The sequence below is a fragment of the Bufo bufo genome, chromosome 3, assembly GCF_905171765.1.
Source record: "Bufo bufo chromosome 3, aBufBuf1.1, whole genome shotgun sequence".
In the NCBI taxonomy this organism is placed as follows: domain Eukaryota; kingdom Metazoa; phylum Chordata; class Amphibia; order Anura; family Bufonidae; genus Bufo; species Bufo bufo.
In genome coordinates, this window is record NC_053391.1 from 672,753,467 (window position 1) to 672,770,238 (window position 16,772).

The window sequence follows — 16,772 nt, forward strand, 5'->3', positions numbered from 1 at the left end:
CTCAGTGGATCCGCCTCCACTGAGAATGCATTGGGGCCAGACGGATGCGTTCGGGGCCGCTCGTGAGCCCCTTCAAACGGTGCGCACGAGCGGACACCCGAACGCTAGTGTGAAAGTAGCCTAACAGCCTAGACAGACAACCACAAGAAAACAAAACCAACTCATCTTGTTACTGAGCAGGACAGCAAATCCTTCCTTCCTTCCTCTGAGCAAGACAGAAGCTGTAACCCGCACAGGACACTGGGAGTGGGCGTAATTTAAACTCAAACCAACGACCCAACTCAGTGCACCTGAAGGGAGGCGGATACAGCTCAATTCCAAAACAAAAACAAAAGGCTGCACACGTGCTGCTAACCTGGCAGACCTCCGCACATAACCTGAGCAGGGCATGACAGATTCCTCATACCAGCGTTCCTAACCTGGACTTTCAATATTAAGTGGACTGAGAACACTGGTACAAGTCCAGTTACATCGCAGGCATGACGCTCCTTCTAGCCTGTCAGCTCTTACACTGACATTACGCTACTAACAATACTTGCCCTAGTGGCGTACATACTGCGCAACACCAGCGAGTCTTATTTGGGAGAACCATTTTATTTTATATTTTTTTATCATTGTACTATTTACCATCGTATTGCAGTTTTTATATGCTATTTTATATTGGGCGCCAAATTATGTATCACAAGATTTATGCATTTATGTACAATATTTTTGTCTGTATTAAATCAATATAGTATACTACAGTGTTCAGCTATATTCCATATATAGAGTGCCTGCTATACCTTTACTCACTATTAGTTATACCATTGGATAGGGTGATCCATACAGCAGTTCTGCACCTCACCCATTTTTCTCTGAATAGTGGAGCCACCTTTCAAATCACAACCAGAATTTTAAAAGGGTCTCAGTAGTAGCAGCCCTGTGGACGTTGGGCGTGTGAAGAAGATGTATTATATTTGGTTCCAAATATGTGGGAATTGTCTTTGGTTCCAAATACGTGGGCCATGAGATTTACCATTATCATTTGGTATTACTACAAGAATATAATCTGATTCGCACACATATTATTGCCTCCATTTCTGTATTGTTTGTTTTTTGGAGTCTTTTTGTTATATGTGGTCCCCTGATGAACTGACCCCAGAGAACGGTTCAGAGAAACGTGTCGGGGAAAAGTTTGCATTCCTGGGACATATGGCATGTGCTCCTTTTTTTTTTTCCCACTGGTGATCAAAACCTGGACGCCACTGGTTTACTTGGGAGCATATACCCGTATTTTTCGCCCTATAAGACGCACCGGCCCATAAGACGCACCTAGGTTTTTAAAGAGGAAAATAAGAAAAAAAGATTTTCGAACCAAAAGGTGTGCTTTTGGTGGGTTTTGAACTAATGGTGGTCTGTGGATGGCACTGTTATTGGGGTGGGATCTGTGGATGGCACTGTTATGGGGGGGGGATCTGTGGATGGCACTGTTACGGCGGTCTGTGGATGGCACTGTTACGGCGGTCTGTGGCTGACACTGTTACGGCGGTCTGTGGCTGACACTGTTACGGCGGTCTGTGGCTGACACTGTTACGGCGGTCTGTGGCTGACACTGTTACGGCGGTCTGTGGCTGACACTGTTACGGCGGTCTGTGGCTGACACTGTTACGGCGGTCTGTGGCTGACACTGTTACGGCGGTCTGTGGCTGACACTGTTACGGCGGTCTGTGGCTGACACTGTTACGGCGGTCTGTGGCTGACACTGTTACGGCGGTCTGTGGCTGACACTGTTACGGCGGTCTGTGGCTGACACTGTTATGGCGGTCTGTGGCTGACACTGTTATGGGGGTCTGTGGATGGCATGACACTGCTATGGGGGGGGGGGGATCTGTGGATGACAGATAAATAGCATCTTATGCTATTTGACATCCACAGATCCCCCCCCATAACAGTGTCAGCCACTGTGAATGACCCCCAATACAGGGGGTGGGGGCTGGCATCTACACTAGTTTTTAAATGGCAGTGGGGGCCCAGTGCAGTCATTGTATTCCATTGCACCGGGCCCCGCTCACTGTACTAATGGTATCTACTGTAACTGCAGGCAGGCAATGGTTAACTATAGATATGTTCGATCCAGCACTGAGCAGCCTGTACTTACGATCATAGCAGGCTGGAGGCAGGAGGCTGGGCGGGCGGGCACTGGCAGCGTAACTTCCTACGTCACGTGCCTGCGCCGCCTGCTTCATTCATAAAGTGGACGGAGCAGGCACGTGACGTAGGAAGTTACGCTGCCAGTGCCCGCCCGCCCAGCCTCCAGCCTGCTATGGTCGGAAGTACAGGCTGCTCAGTGCTGGATCGAACATATCCATAGTTAACCATTGCCTGCCTGCAGTTACAGTAGATAGCATTAGTACAGTGAGCGGGGCCCGGTGCAATAGAATACAGTGACTGCACCGGGCCCCGCTGCCAATACAAAACTAAAGGCCGGCCCCCAGCCCCTCCTCCCTCCTCGCTGATACACACGCTGTGCAGCTTGCGGTCGGTGGTGTATCAGTGTAAAAATGTATTATGTGCGATTATTTATGTTGTAACTTTATTATTTTCTGATACATGCATTGACCAATGACATAACTGTTCGACTGTAGTCATAATAGGTCTCTTCTTGGGTGGCGGTATCCATCCCTGGTCAGGGACATATAGGGCCTATCAGGAGGTTCCTGACACGGGATCTCCCCTATCGAGGCGGCCATTCCGTTTTTGCTAGGCAGGGCCTATAGTTTGATAGGGCTAGTGTGAGGGTGAGTCAATTTTCCTTTCCTTGTCCTGCCCAGCCTCATTGTTAATTGCTTTCTATGGACACAAATTGGGTGAGTTTTAACGATCATCAGTAAAGGTTACGTTTTACACTGGTGAAGGTACTCTGTGATTACATCATAATTAAGTTACACTAGAGACTACCTGACATCTGAGGTCTATATCTACCAGAACTGTGAAAAAACCAGCACATGGAGTCAGTTCAAGGCCTACTGAGAAGTGAAGGACAACAGAATTCCCCGAGGCATGGAGACCCACACAGAAGGGAAGGAGTTGGACAGAGACATCAAACGAAAATCATCAATTAATTATCAATATTACAGATGATATCAGTAAGTAGAAACACAGGGTTAGGGTCCATTCACACGGCCGGCACCCCCATAGAAATGCCTATTCTTGTCCGTAATTGCGGACAAGAATAGGACATGTTCTATTTTTCCGGGAGCCGCGGACCGGAAGATCGGGGCTGCGCTCCGGAAATGCGAATGCGGACAGCACACTGTGTGCTGTCCGCATCTCTTCCAGCCCCATAGAAAATTAATGGGTCCGGATTCGTTCCGCAACAGATCCGGACCCATTCTAAGGACGTGTGAATGGACCCTAAAAGAGGTTTTCCAGGGACTTCGATAGCTCATCGATACCAGAGTGGTGGTGGTCCGACAACTGGTATCCTCACCAATCAGCTGTTCCCTGCAGTTTCTGGCACTAGATACAATACGGTGGATGGAGGAGTAAGCAGAAGGCTCTGTGTAATGGCTGTGTCGGGGCACTGCAGCTGAGGTCCCATTCAAGTGCATGGGAGCGGAGCTGTGTTAGGCCAGAAATTACACGGTGGACGGAGCCTCCCATCCACTATATAGTTCCCATGCCAGCAGGAAGCATCTGTTGGGTAGGGATGTGGGGCTTCGGACCTCCACCGATATGATCCTGATGATAGGCCATCAATATCTGTCCCAGAAAACCCCTTTATTTCACCCCTACAAACTTTCATAAGTTGTCCTCCAGAAGGTCCTACTTTGTGATGCATAACCATGGCCCTTTCCACAGACCACACCCATTTCCACGGACACACACCTTTTTGAGCTCTTTAAAACTGACCACACCTCTTTTTCGTGCCACCCTCTCAGTGCATGTTTAGAGTATAATACTGCAGCAGTCGAGGAATACACACAATTTATGGGAGAAAGCAGGCCTCCATAAGGAGCCAGGGAAACTCGCCAACTCTTCTGATAGCTTTCCGGATGTCCTCGGAGAGTTGGCAAGTATGGGTTAATCTCAGGGGCATAGCTAAAGGCTCATGGGCCCTGATGCAAGAGTTCAGCTTGGGCCCCCTTTCCTCAGTGCTTTGTGGCCAGGGGAGCACATAGCTTTCGTGCTGCCTGAGGCAAAAACTGAAAATGCACCCCCCACCCCAATGCCAAATTCTTGACCTAACCCCTTCTCTCCAGCCAGTGGTGTAACCTGACCTGCAGGCACTTTCTATAATAACAGTGACTTCTTATGTGGCACAAGGGTCTTTGGGGCCCCTGAGGCTCCTGTGCCCAGTAGCGACTACTACCTCACCACCCCCTATAGCTACACCCCTGGTTAATCTGATGGCAAAAAGCTTTCATTAAAGGCTTAACCGGTTGGACATTGAGCAATGTTACGAGCTATGAGTGTCTATCAGATGATTCAGATTGGTTGGAAGCTCCCAATGGGTTATTTACCAACATCTAACATATGCTCCTTCATAAATGGGGCCCCCAATCAGGATCCCCCTAATAATGTCCATATGCCCCAGTGGGTCTTATAATAAGAACACAGGACATCGCCTGTATGACATTAAGATTACAACCTTTTATCTGCGTGGCCCGGAGGCTGGACCATGTAACACTGGACTTGTGGTAGTGACGATGGCAAATTATCTGTAACTTCTTCAACAAGGGTAAGGACGATAAACAAAAACCTGCAATGAATTACAGACTGAAGGGTTCGCTCGGCCAAAAGAAAAAACAACACAACAAACCTAAAAAGAGAGTTTTACAGCTTAGACAGGAATGACAATTTGGCCAAACTGAAAAACAAAATCATTTGTAATCTCAAAGTGAAAACGGTGAGGAATGTAGACGTTAGGCCCAGCGTCGCTACTCCCTCAGAGGAACAAGCTGAGGTTTGACGGTATCTCAAGGAACTCAACCAAGTCTCACAGCTAGGATGCCGCAAATTAAGAAAATATGGTTAAACCAGCTCAGGAGCCAACGTGACTCTTCTAGTGGTCCGGAAAAAAGAATTGCACAGCCGTGGTCCAGTGATAAGAATTGCACAGCCGTGGTCCAGTAATAGGAATTGCACAGCCGTGGTCCAGTAATAGGAATTTTACAGCCGTGGTCCAGTAATAGGAATTTTACAGCCGTGGTCCAGTAATAGGAATTTTACAGCCGTGGTCCAGTAATAGGAATTTTACAGCCGTGGTCCAGTAATAGGAATTTTACAGCCGTGGTCCAGTAATAGGAATTTTACAGCCGTGGTCCAGTAATAGGAATTTTACAGCCGTGGTCCAGTAATAGGAATTTTACAGCCGTGGTCCAGTAATAGGAATTTTACAGCCGTGGTCCAGTAATAGGAATTTTACAGCCGTGGTCCAGTAACAGGAATTTTACAGCCGTGGTCCAGTAACAGGAATTTTACAGCCGTGGTCCAGTAACAGGAATTTTACAGCCGTGGTCCAGTAACAGGAATTTTACAGCCGTGGTCCAGTAATAGGAATTTTACAGCCGTGGTCCAGTAATAGGAATTTTACAGCCGTGGTCCAGTAATAGGAATTTCATAGCCGTGGTCCAGTAATAGGAATTTCATAGCCGTGGTCCAGTAATAGGAATTTTACAGCCGTGGTCCAGTAATAGGAATTTTACAGCCGTGGTCCAGTAATAGGAATTTTACAGCCGTGGTCCAGTAATAGGAATTTTACAGCCGTGGTCCAGTAATAGGAATTTTACAGCCGTGGTCCAGTAATAGGAATTTTACAGCCGTGGTCCAGTAATAGGAATTTTACAGCCGTGGTCCAGTAATAGGAATTCTACAATCGTGGTCCAGTAATAAGAATTTCATAGCCGTGGTACAGAAATAGGAATTCTACATGGTCCAGTAATAGGAATTTCATAGCCGTGGTCCAGTAATAGGAATTTTTGTGATTATTTACAGAAAACAACCCAAAACAACAAACTACTACCTAAAACTTTTATGAGAAGACATTGAACACTCAGCAGAAACGCACATCCAGCTCAGCCAGTCTTCTTCACATTATCCACGGAAACTCCTGGAGTATCAGGCTTTCAGAACTCTAGCAAAACAAACCACCAGAAACAGTCCAAAAATACATGGTTTACTTCTTGAAAAATACAAAAAAGTAGATATAAATTAACCCACTTCCTGGTCTACATGTTTCAGCCAAAAAGCTTTACTCATGCAACGTCACTGCTGAAAGGGCGCTGGTGACCATGTCCATGGCCTGGCTGGAGAAAACAAGCCAGGCACCAGAAGATGGAGGAACGGGAGCGTTTTTTCACTTTTGCAGTTTGAAAGCCATAAGTTTTTTTTTTGCTGAGTAAGGACTGTATTTTTTTTGTGTTTTTTTTTAAATGTGTATGTATGTTGTGAAATATACACTACTGACAAAAAGTTATGGATATCTGGCTTGTGGGTGAAATTTCAGGATGACCCTAAAATGCCCTCTAACCTTTACAGGTGAACTTAAAGGGGTTGCGTCACTTCAGCCAATGGCATTTGTCATGTAGAGAAAGTTAATACTAGGCACTTCTTAAAGTATTGTGATTCTCCATATTGCCTCCTCTTCTGACTGGATTCATTTTTCCATCACATTATGCACTGGCCGTTTCCATGGTTACGACCACCCTGCAAATCCGTGAGTGGTGGTCGTCCCTGCACACTATAGGAAAAAGTGCTGGCCTATTTGGTGGCTGGGACCGTGGGAGAGCACATAGGCTCGTGATTTTTCCTATAGTGTGCAGGGACGACCACCACTGCTGGATTGCAGGGTGGTCGTAACCATGGAAACGGCCAGTGCATAATGTGATGGAAAAAATGAATCCAGTCAGCAGAGGAGCCAATATGGAGAATCACAATACATTAGTAAGTGCCTTGTATTAACTTTCTCTACATGATAAATGCCACTTTGAAGTGAGACAACTGCTTTCATGTGACCTTCTCTTAAATGCCCGAATTTCATGATATAATATCACTGGAGCGGGAACTTTTTATGTTTTTAATCAATTTTACCCGAAAACCAAATATCCCAAACTTTTTGTGAGTAGTGTATAATGTGTTGAATAATCATTGTCACGTGTGGGTGCAGTCAGGTCCGGGAGACGCCGCCTGAGGAGATTCAGGTGATTCTGTCACCTCCCCTAACCCAAAATCGGATTTTAAAGCAGTCATGCAGCACAGCTTAGGCTACTTTCACACTAGCGTTCGGGTGTCCGCCTGGCCGTGCGGAGGCGAGCGGATCCGTCCAGACTTATAATGTAAGTCAATGGGGGACGGATCCGCTTGAAGATGACACAATATGGCTCAATCTTCAAACGGATCCGTTCCCCATTGACTTTCAATGTAAAGTCTGAACGGATCCGCTCAGACAACTTTCACACTTAGAAATTTTTCTAAGTTATAATGCAGACGGATCCGTTCTGAACGGATGCAAACGTCTGCATTATAGGAGCGGATCCGTCTGATGAAACATCAGACGGACCCGCTCCGAACGCTAGTGTGAAAGTAGCCTTACCTTGAATCGGCTGTGCTCTTCTATCTTGTAATCCGTCCAGTAGTTTAGGAGAAAAACGACTTTTATGATTATGCTAATTAGCCCTGAAGGTGCCCAGAGGGGCGTTTTATTCCCCTTAGTGTGCCCAGTAACGCCCCTCTTACAGTGCCCAGAACGCCTTCCTTCCGACTGCCTAGCCGCCCACAGCCTCTCATCCCTCTCCTCCCCCTCCCTCACGGCTGAACGAACTCTCGCGCAGGCGCAGTACCCACTGAGGGCTGCGCCAGTGCGATTTGCTGGAGACTGAGGGAAGAGCGAGCATCTGACGTCACTGGGCTCGGCGCATGCCCAGTGACAAGGATGAAGCTCCTGCCCTCAGTCTCCAGCAAATCGCACTGGCGCAGCCCTCAGTGGGTACTGCGCCTGCGCGAGAGTTCGTTCGGCCGTGAGGGAGGGGGAGGAGAGGGATGAGAGGCTGTGGGCGGCTAGGCAGTCGGAAGGAAGGCGTTCTGGGCACTGTAAGAGGGGCGTTACTGGGCACACTAAGGGGAATAAAACGCCCCTCTGGGCACCTTCAGGGCTAATTAGCATAATCATAAAAGTCGTTTTTCTCCTAAACTACTGGACGGATTACAAGATAGAAGAGCACAGCCGATTCAAGGTAAGCTGTGCTGCATGACTGCTTTAAAATCCGATTTTGGGTTAGGGGAGGTGACAGAATCCCTTTAAGTACGTGCTCTCACCACTATATACTGTACAGTGCAGAGCTGTGCGTGCAATGTATCCGGCACAGAAGTTTTGTCCCTGTATAGTGAAAGCCTAAAATGGGCCTAAGGCCTCATGCACACAACCGTATGTATTTTGCGGTCCGCATTCGCATCCGTGTGCATTCCGTATTTTGCGGAACGGAACAGCTGGCCCCTGATAGAACACTACTATCCTTGTCGGTAATGTTCTATTTTTTTTGTGGAATGAAAATATGGACATACGGAAACGGAATGAACACAGAGTAACTTCCGGGTTTTTTTGTGGACCCATTGAAATGAATGGTTCTGTATACGGTCCGCAAAAAAAAAAAACAACGAACGGACACGGAAAGAATATACGTTCGTGTGCATGAGCCCTTAAAGGCTATCTACATCTTTGGGGGCGATTATGTTTTATTATTGCATTCTACTCATTTTGAGCTAAAGATCATTTTTCATTTGGTCTTTATTAAAGGGAATCTGTCACCATCGCCATGTTCGCTGAAGTACCTTATTTCCAGCAGTCTTCTTCTTACTTTATTTCGATTTGTCATTTTGATAAAAAAGCCCTTTTTATGATATGCTAATGAGGCTCCAAGGTGCCCAGAGGGGCGTTTTTTCCCTCTCTGGAGCCCAGTGATGCCCCCCTGCGGTGCCCAGCCCGCCTTAATTTGAATCTTAAGAACGCCTTGATCCTGAAACAACCTCGGCAAACGGTTCCGCCCCATCCCCACGTCATCGTCTACCTTCTAGAAATGCCCCGTCCTCCTTCCTGTCGGCGGCCAGAAAACTCGCGCAGGCGCAGTAACCTAACCAGCCTATTTCTACTTTTATCTATGCCCCTGTCACTCCAGAAATATAACTTTATAATATGCTAATTAGCCTCTAGGGGCAGGGGGGGGGCGTTGTTCCTGCTCCTGGAGGCTCCGTTCTCCCACCTCTGGCCACGCCCTGCTACACTAGATTGACAGGGCCAAGCAGCGTTGGTCTCCTCCTGTCTGCCATGTAAATCTCGCGCCTGCGCCGTCTCGTTCAGTATTTGGCGCAGGTGCAGTGAGTGAAGGGCGCTCGCCGGCTGCTGGCTTCCTCACTACGCCTGCGCCAAATACTGAACGGCGCGAGATTTCCCCAGCGCACAGGGCCGGCAGTTGGAGGTGAAGGCTGCCTGGCCCTGTCAATCTAGTGCAGCAGGGCGTGGCCAGAGGTGGGAGAACGGAGCCTCCAGGGGCAGGGGCAACGCCCCCCCCTTCTCCTAGAGGCTAATTAGCATATTAAAAAAGTAATATTTCTGCAGTAACGGGGGCGTAGATAAAAGTAAGAATAGGCTAGTTAGGTTCAGCTGATATTAGAACATCGCTAATGTCACCTAGATTAATAGGGTTAATTCTGGTGACAGAAACCCTTTAAGGCTCGGTTCCCTAAGCGGCCGGTGTGGGCTCCTGGTATGCCAAGAAAGCCTCCCAACCTGACACCAGATGAATCCATAGATTCCTATGAAGCGGCTGCCCACCAAGACATAGTCCTTGTGGTCTGGCCAACCTCCCAATACAAAGGCATTCTGCGAAAGACTCCACGCCACGGCGGCCGGCCATACGGATAACATACCTCCGACAGCTATCGTTCCCAGACCCCAAGTACACATGCATGCTCGACTCAGCTAAGCATGTGACCTCAGAAGGAAAAGGGAGAGGATGCGGACTGTGGCTCATCTTCCTGCAAACAAAAGGGCCAGCTGAAATCCAACATGCCTGACATACGACATCGGAGGAGCGTCAGGAAGCCCCTGTACAAATTAGATGGCCCCGCCAAAATTGTCAGGTTCGGCCAAAACATAACTAAGGCTACATGCACACGACCGTATGTGTTTTGCGGTCCGCAAATTGCGGATCCGCAAAAAAAAAGATGACGTTCCGTATGGCATCCGTTTTTTTTGCAGATCCGTTTTTTTTGCGGATCCATTGTAATAATGCCTATCCTTGTCCGCAAACTAGGAAAAAATAGGACATGCACTATTTTTTTTTGCGGAGCAACGGAACGGACATACTGATGCGGACAGCACACGTGTGCTGTCCGCGTTTTTTGCGGACCCATTGAAATGAATGGGTCCGCATCCTATCTGCAAAATAAAAACGGATCAGACACGGAAACAAAATACGGTCGTGTGCATGAGGCCTAAAGGGCATGGCCGGCACTACCCTGTAACGTGTCCGCAGGCAACATGTGACCCAGTGGCGGCATGTCGGAAGACCGTAAGGAGCATGGATCGGGCCCTAGGCACTAAAATGGAGCAGGGGAGTACATTTTTTTTGTTTAGGTACAGCGCAGTAATGGCCAAATTTAAAAAGGGGTAAAAAATTTGACATTTCCTTAAGGGCTCATTCACACAAACTTGTGAAGCCCGTGGACCGCAAATTGCGGTCCGCAATGTACGGGCACTGTCCGTGAGGGAGCCGCATGGGGATCGTGGACCCATTCACTTGAATGGATCCACGATCCCTCCGTTCCGCAAAAAGATAGAGCATGTCCTATCTTTTTGCGGTGCGGAAGCACGGAACGGAATCCCAGAAAGCCCTCCGTAGTGTTCCATTCCGTTCCGCATCTCCGGATTTGCGGACCCATTGAAATGAATGGGTCTGATGCGAAAATGCGGTGCCTGTGTATTGCGGATCCGCAAATGCAGTCCGCAATACGTAAAACGGGCAGCACTAACGAGCCCTAAAGCAGAAGTCTGAGATATATATGTTGGGGAGGGTTTTTGGGGGGCGAGATCAGCGCTCGTTTAGCTCCACTTACACGGAGCAATTATCAACGCTGTACATTTAAAAGGGTGTTGTCCCTTTACCAACAACAGGATAGGGAATAAGTGTCTGGTCAGAGGGGGTCTTACCGCTGGGCCCCCCGCCAATCACACAAGCAGGGGTTCAGTGTTCCTGCATTTGAACGGGGCGTTAGTAACACATGCCTACTGCCACTGGTCTGCCAGAGATAGAATTCAATAGTGCGGCGGCACGCTAGTGTGACCACCGCTCTATTCCAGTGGTGGAACACAGGGTCCCCGTTTGTGCTCGGACCCCCACACGATAAGTGTTTGTAATGGCACAACCCTCTGAATGCGACCACTTGTGTACCTACAGTTCCATCACTGTCAGCAGCGCACCACCTGACAGTCAGCAGCTGTTCACATGCGGCAGCGATCATCACATTGTGCAACACGTGGAGGCACCTGACATGGTGCGCCTAGGGCAGCGGTATGCGACCTCCTGCACTCCAGCCGTTGTGAAACTACAACCCCTCCCAGCATCCATACTTGCTCTGCTCTTCTCAGAACTCTCACAGAAATGAATGGAGCATGCTGGGAATTGTAGTTTCAGCGTAGCTGGCCTCCTGCCAGAATCAGGTTTAACGTAAAAAAAAAAACTACTACATTTTTGCCTCTGTCCACATAAGACAGAAAAAAAAACAAAAAACGATTTTCTGCGCGCTTTACAGGCGGATTTTGTTGTGTATTTCAACCCTCCGTATTTTACAGGCATGTTCTATCTTTTTGCGGAAAGCACATGGATTACCCGTGCGCTTTGCGAATCCGTATGTTCGTTCTGCAAAAAGTTAGACTTTCTCGCCAAAATGAGATCAATGGGTCTGCCAAAAATGCGGATGCAACACCGACCGCATCTGTATTTTGCGGATCCGCATGAAATCTGCTGTGAAAATCCGGATAAATAATTGTAAAATCTGCAACACGTGCGGATGACATTTTTTTTCCATTCGCTGCAAGGTTACTGTACTTCAATCCTCAGGCGTTTCCACTACGTGTGGACGGAGGTTTTTTTTGGGGGGGGGGGGGGGGTGAAAAACATTCAAGAAAATGTACAGAATGGGGAGCTCTCCCCCCTCCGGATATGTCTCTTTCAGTAACTACATGCATTCCTCATGTAGTAACAAGAGCATCTATTCTTATGACTCTACCTTGTGCTGTTCCTCTATTATTCCTGCTAGAAGTTTCTGAAGGAATTACTAGCCGTTTGCAATGAAGGTCCACTTGGGTGTTACCAGTAAGGGGGGTGACACGGCAGCACTGATTGGATAGTATCAGACTGTGCAGGGACCCCCTCCCCCCCTTTACTGGTAACAGACGGCTGGAAATCCATTCAGAAATTCTAGGAACAATAGAGGAATGGCGCAAGTTATATGAAAAGATGCTCCAGAATTGTTACTACACGAGGAATGTAAATAGCTGGAAATGTGACACTGCGAGAGAGGGAGCGCCGGGTGGACACCTGAATGTCGGCCAACCCCTTCAATCCTAAGGTAATAGTCACCTTGACCGTTACCCTTTATCTGTCGCTGCCTGTGAACTGCGGACAGTGACCCATTACCCAGATACACTGACTGCCAAGGGATGACTGGGAATCAGCACGGATCCGTGGACCGTCACCCGGGCTTCATGTATGTCAATTGGGAGTTTATTAGGGACCCGCTCCTATCTCGGGGCCCTCGAAGTGAAGGCGAGCGCACACTCATACATGGAGTCCCCTCCATTCTCTACTAGGAGTCAGCCCCCAGCAGTGCACTGCACTTAGGGGGTCCCGCTCTTGAGATAGGAGCCGGCCCCTGACATTACCCTGATAGGAGCCGGCCCCTGACATGCACTGCACTTAGGGGGTCCCGCTCTTGAGATAGGAGCCGGCCCCTGACATTACCCTGATAGGAGCCGGCCCCTGACATGCACTGCACTTAGGGGGTCCCGCTCTTGAGATAGGAGCCGGCCCCTGACATTACCCTGATAGGAGCCGGCCCCTGACATGCACTGCACTTAGGGGGTCCCGCTCTTGAGATAGGAGCCGGCCCCTGACATTACCCTGATAGGAGCCGGCCCCTGACATGCACTGCACTTAGGGGGTCCCGCTCTTGAGATAGGAGCCGGCCCCTGACATTACCCTGATAGGAGCCGGCCCCTGACATGCACTGCACTTAGGGGGTCCCGCTCTTGAGATAGGAGCCGGCCCCTGACATTACCCTGATAGGAGCCGGCCCCTGACATGCACTGCACTTAGGGGGTCCCGCTCTTGAGATAGGAGCCGGCCCCTGACATTACCCTGATAGGAGCCGGCCCCGCACATGCACTGCACTTAGGGGGTCCCGCTCTTGAGATAGGAGCCGGCCCCTGACATTACCCTATCGATATGTCCAGATAAGCCAACCCTTTAAGTCCAATACTTCTTCTCATCATGCTGGGATTTGTAGTCCCTCAGTTGGTCATGACTTGCCGTCCAGTAACGCCCTACACCTCAATAACTTGCAGCTGTTGCCCATAGCAACCAGAGCCCCCTCCCCTTTCAAAGGTCCTTTGGTAAGTGAAAGCAATAACCTCACTGGTTGCTATGGAGAGCCCCCTCACTATTTCAAAAGGGAGGGAATGCCCCTGCACTGCAGCCTGTCAGCAGCTAGAGCAGAGTATAGGGGGCCTTGTAATTGAAACGGGCATAACTAGAGTGGTTGTCCATAGCAACCAATCAGCTGGCAGCTTTCATTCTCCCCTCGCCAGTGAAAAATTGAAACCAGCGTTCTGATTGGCAGTGGGGGCATAAGAGCCGTCATCTGATTGGTTGCTGTAATCGCCCGTTACCGTCTATATTTGCCGTTTTTCCACTCTGAGGCCCACAGTACAATTATTAGTGACTGCAGCTGAGCCCTCTCGGCTTCCTTACACCCTCCCCCTTCTGACTGTCAGTGTCAGTGCCAGCTCTCACCAGATAGAGGGGCGCGTAGATCTTGAAGGATTCCTCCATGGCGCCCTGCGTGATCTGCAGGTAGGACGTGAAGCACGACGGGCTCCATGTGTGCCCGATCTCATAGCAGCTGTGAGGAATGGACTTGCTGTGCGCCGCCATGTTGCCCTGGTGGTGGTGGAGGAGAAGGAGGAGTGAGGAGGAAGGGGAGGCGGTGTCGTCGTCTTCCCCTTTGGAAGGAGAGTAAAGGTCTCTCCCGCCGGGGTTACTCCAGTGCAAAGACCTGGCGGGATCAGGACGGCGGGGGCGCGCACGGGGACGCGGACCGCGAGCACACATTGCGTCGTCCTGCGGATAAAATAAACCGCAGGTGCTTGCCACTGCTTTACTGATGCGGTTTTCTTAAAGAGACATCCCTAGAAAAATAGGAGATGCTGCGGACTACACTTAGGAATGTCACACAAGATATATATATTTATTAACCCCTTCTACCCAGGGTCAGTTTTCAACCCCCCCCCCCCGCCCAGGCCATTTTTTGCGAATCTGACATCTGTCCCTTTATGTGGTAATAACGCCCTTACTTATCCAGGCCGTTCTGAGATTGTTTTCTCGTGACACATTGTACTTCACGATAGTCATACATTTGAGCTTATTTCACCTTATTTACGAAAAAATCCCAAATTTACCAAAATTTGGGAAAATTTTTTAAAAATTCTATTTCTCTGCTTTTAAAACAAAAAGTGATACCTCATAAAATATTTATTACTTCACATTCCCCATATATCTACTTTATGTTGGCATCATTTTGGAAATGTAAGTTTATTTTTTTAGGACGTTAGAAGGCTTAGGCCCCTTTCACACGGGCGAGTATTCCGCGCGGATGCGATGCGTGAGGTGAACGCTTTGCACCCGCACTGAATCCGGACCCGTTCACTTCTATGGGGCTCTGCACATGAGCGGTGATTTTCACGCATCACTTGTGCGTTGTGTGAAAATCGCAGCATGCTCTATATTGTGCGTTTTTCACGCAACGCAGGCCCCATAGAAGTGAATGGGGTTGCGTGAAAATCGCAAGCATCCGCAAGCGGATGCGGTGCGATTTTCACGCACGGTTGCTAGGTGACGATCGGGCTGAAAATAATAGCATTCTGAATACAGAATGCAAAGTAAAATAGTGATGGAGGGGTTAAAAATAATAAAAAAATAAACTCACTGAGTCCACTTGATCGCGTAGTTGCGGATCTCTGTCTTTTTCTGTAATGTTGAGCTGCCGGCTAAGGACCTGTGGTGATGTCACATCACATGGTCCCTCACCATGGTGATGGACCATGTGATGAGCACAGTGATGTCATCAAAGGTCCTATTCCTGTGCACAGCAAAGAAGGAGACAGAAGGAGATGCCGGCTGCACGATCAAGTGGATTAAGGCGAGTTAAATATTATTATTTTTAACCCCTCCAGCGCTATTTTACTATGCATTCTGTAATCAGAATGCTATTATTTTCCCTTATAACCATGTTATAAGAGAAAATAATACAATCTACAGAACCCTGAACTTCTGTGAAGAAGTTCGGGTTTGGGTACCAAACATGCGCAATTTTTCTCACACGCGTGCAAAACGCATTACAATGTTTTGCACTCGCGCGGAAAAATCGCGCATGTTCCCGCAACGCACCCGCACCTTTTCCTGCAACGCCCGTGTGAAACCAGCCTTAGAGGTTTAGAAGCAATTCTTAAAATTTTTAAGAAAGTTGCCAAAACCCATTTTTTAAGGACCATTTCAGGTCTGAAGTCACTTTGTGGGGCTTACATAGTGGATGGGGGTCCGGAGGAGGAGGGGAGAGGGGACCCTGTGGCCACTGCCACCAATGATTAATACTGGGGGGTGGGGGGCGCACTGCGCCACCAATGAAGAGAAATCTCTCATTAATTCATATACAGGAGGCGGGAGCTGGCTGCAGAATCACATAGCCGGCTCCCGACCTCTATGAGCGGTAGCTGCGATCCGCGGCACCTAAGGGGTTAACTACCGCAGATCGCAGCTACTTGTCATAGAGGTCGGGAGCGGCTATGTGATTCTGCAGCCAGCTCCCGCCTCCTGTATATGAATTAATGAGAGATTTCTCTTCATTGGTGGAGCGGTGGCCACAGCCCCTCCCCTTCTTTTGTCCTCTCTCCTCTGATTGGCGGCAGCAGCAGCACAGGGGGAGGGAGACACTGCTTCCTTCTCAAATAATAGTAAAAGTCCAGCTCACCTGCATCAGCAGTTTCAAGAGTGCACGGATGGGATGAGACCCAAGCACTGCTTCCTTCTCCCCTGTGCTGCTGAGGGAACACGGAGAGCGCTGAGAGCAGAGCGTTCTGTGTTCCCAATACGTTATCGGAATATCGGCAAAATAGATGCCGATAACGTTCAAAATCCTCAATATCGGCCGATAATATCGGTAAAACCGATAATCGGTCGATCCCTACTGAATATACTCCATTGACTACAACCCTCTGTTGCCTGTCACTCAGCCACTGCCTAATCCATTCAACAATATGGGAGTCCAAGCCCAAAGACTGCAATTTATTGATAAGTCTTCTATGTGGGACAGTATCAAAAGCCTTACTAAAATCTAGATATGCGATGTCTACTGCACCTCCACCGTCTATTATTTTAGTCACCCAGTCAAAAAAATCTATAAGATTAGTTTGACATGATCTCCCTGAAGTAAACCCATGCTGTTTTTCATCTTTTAATCCA

General features: G+C 48.6%; 1 protein-coding gene across 1 annotated transcript in view; it reads right to left on the reverse strand.

The window, feature by feature from the left end:
- The window catches only part of TMEM135 (transmembrane protein 135), a 355,301-nt gene extending 340,984 nt beyond the window's left edge, over positions 1 to 14,317 (reverse strand). The window contains exon 1 of the mRNA XM_040426365.1: positions 14,049 to 14,317. Within this exon, the coding sequence (XP_040282299.1) occupies positions 14,049 to 14,189 (141 nt within the window). The 5' untranslated portion in view covers positions 14,190 to 14,317. The remainder of the gene's footprint in view (positions 1 to 14,048) is intronic.
- Positions 14,318 to 16,772: the final 2,455 nt, after the last annotated feature.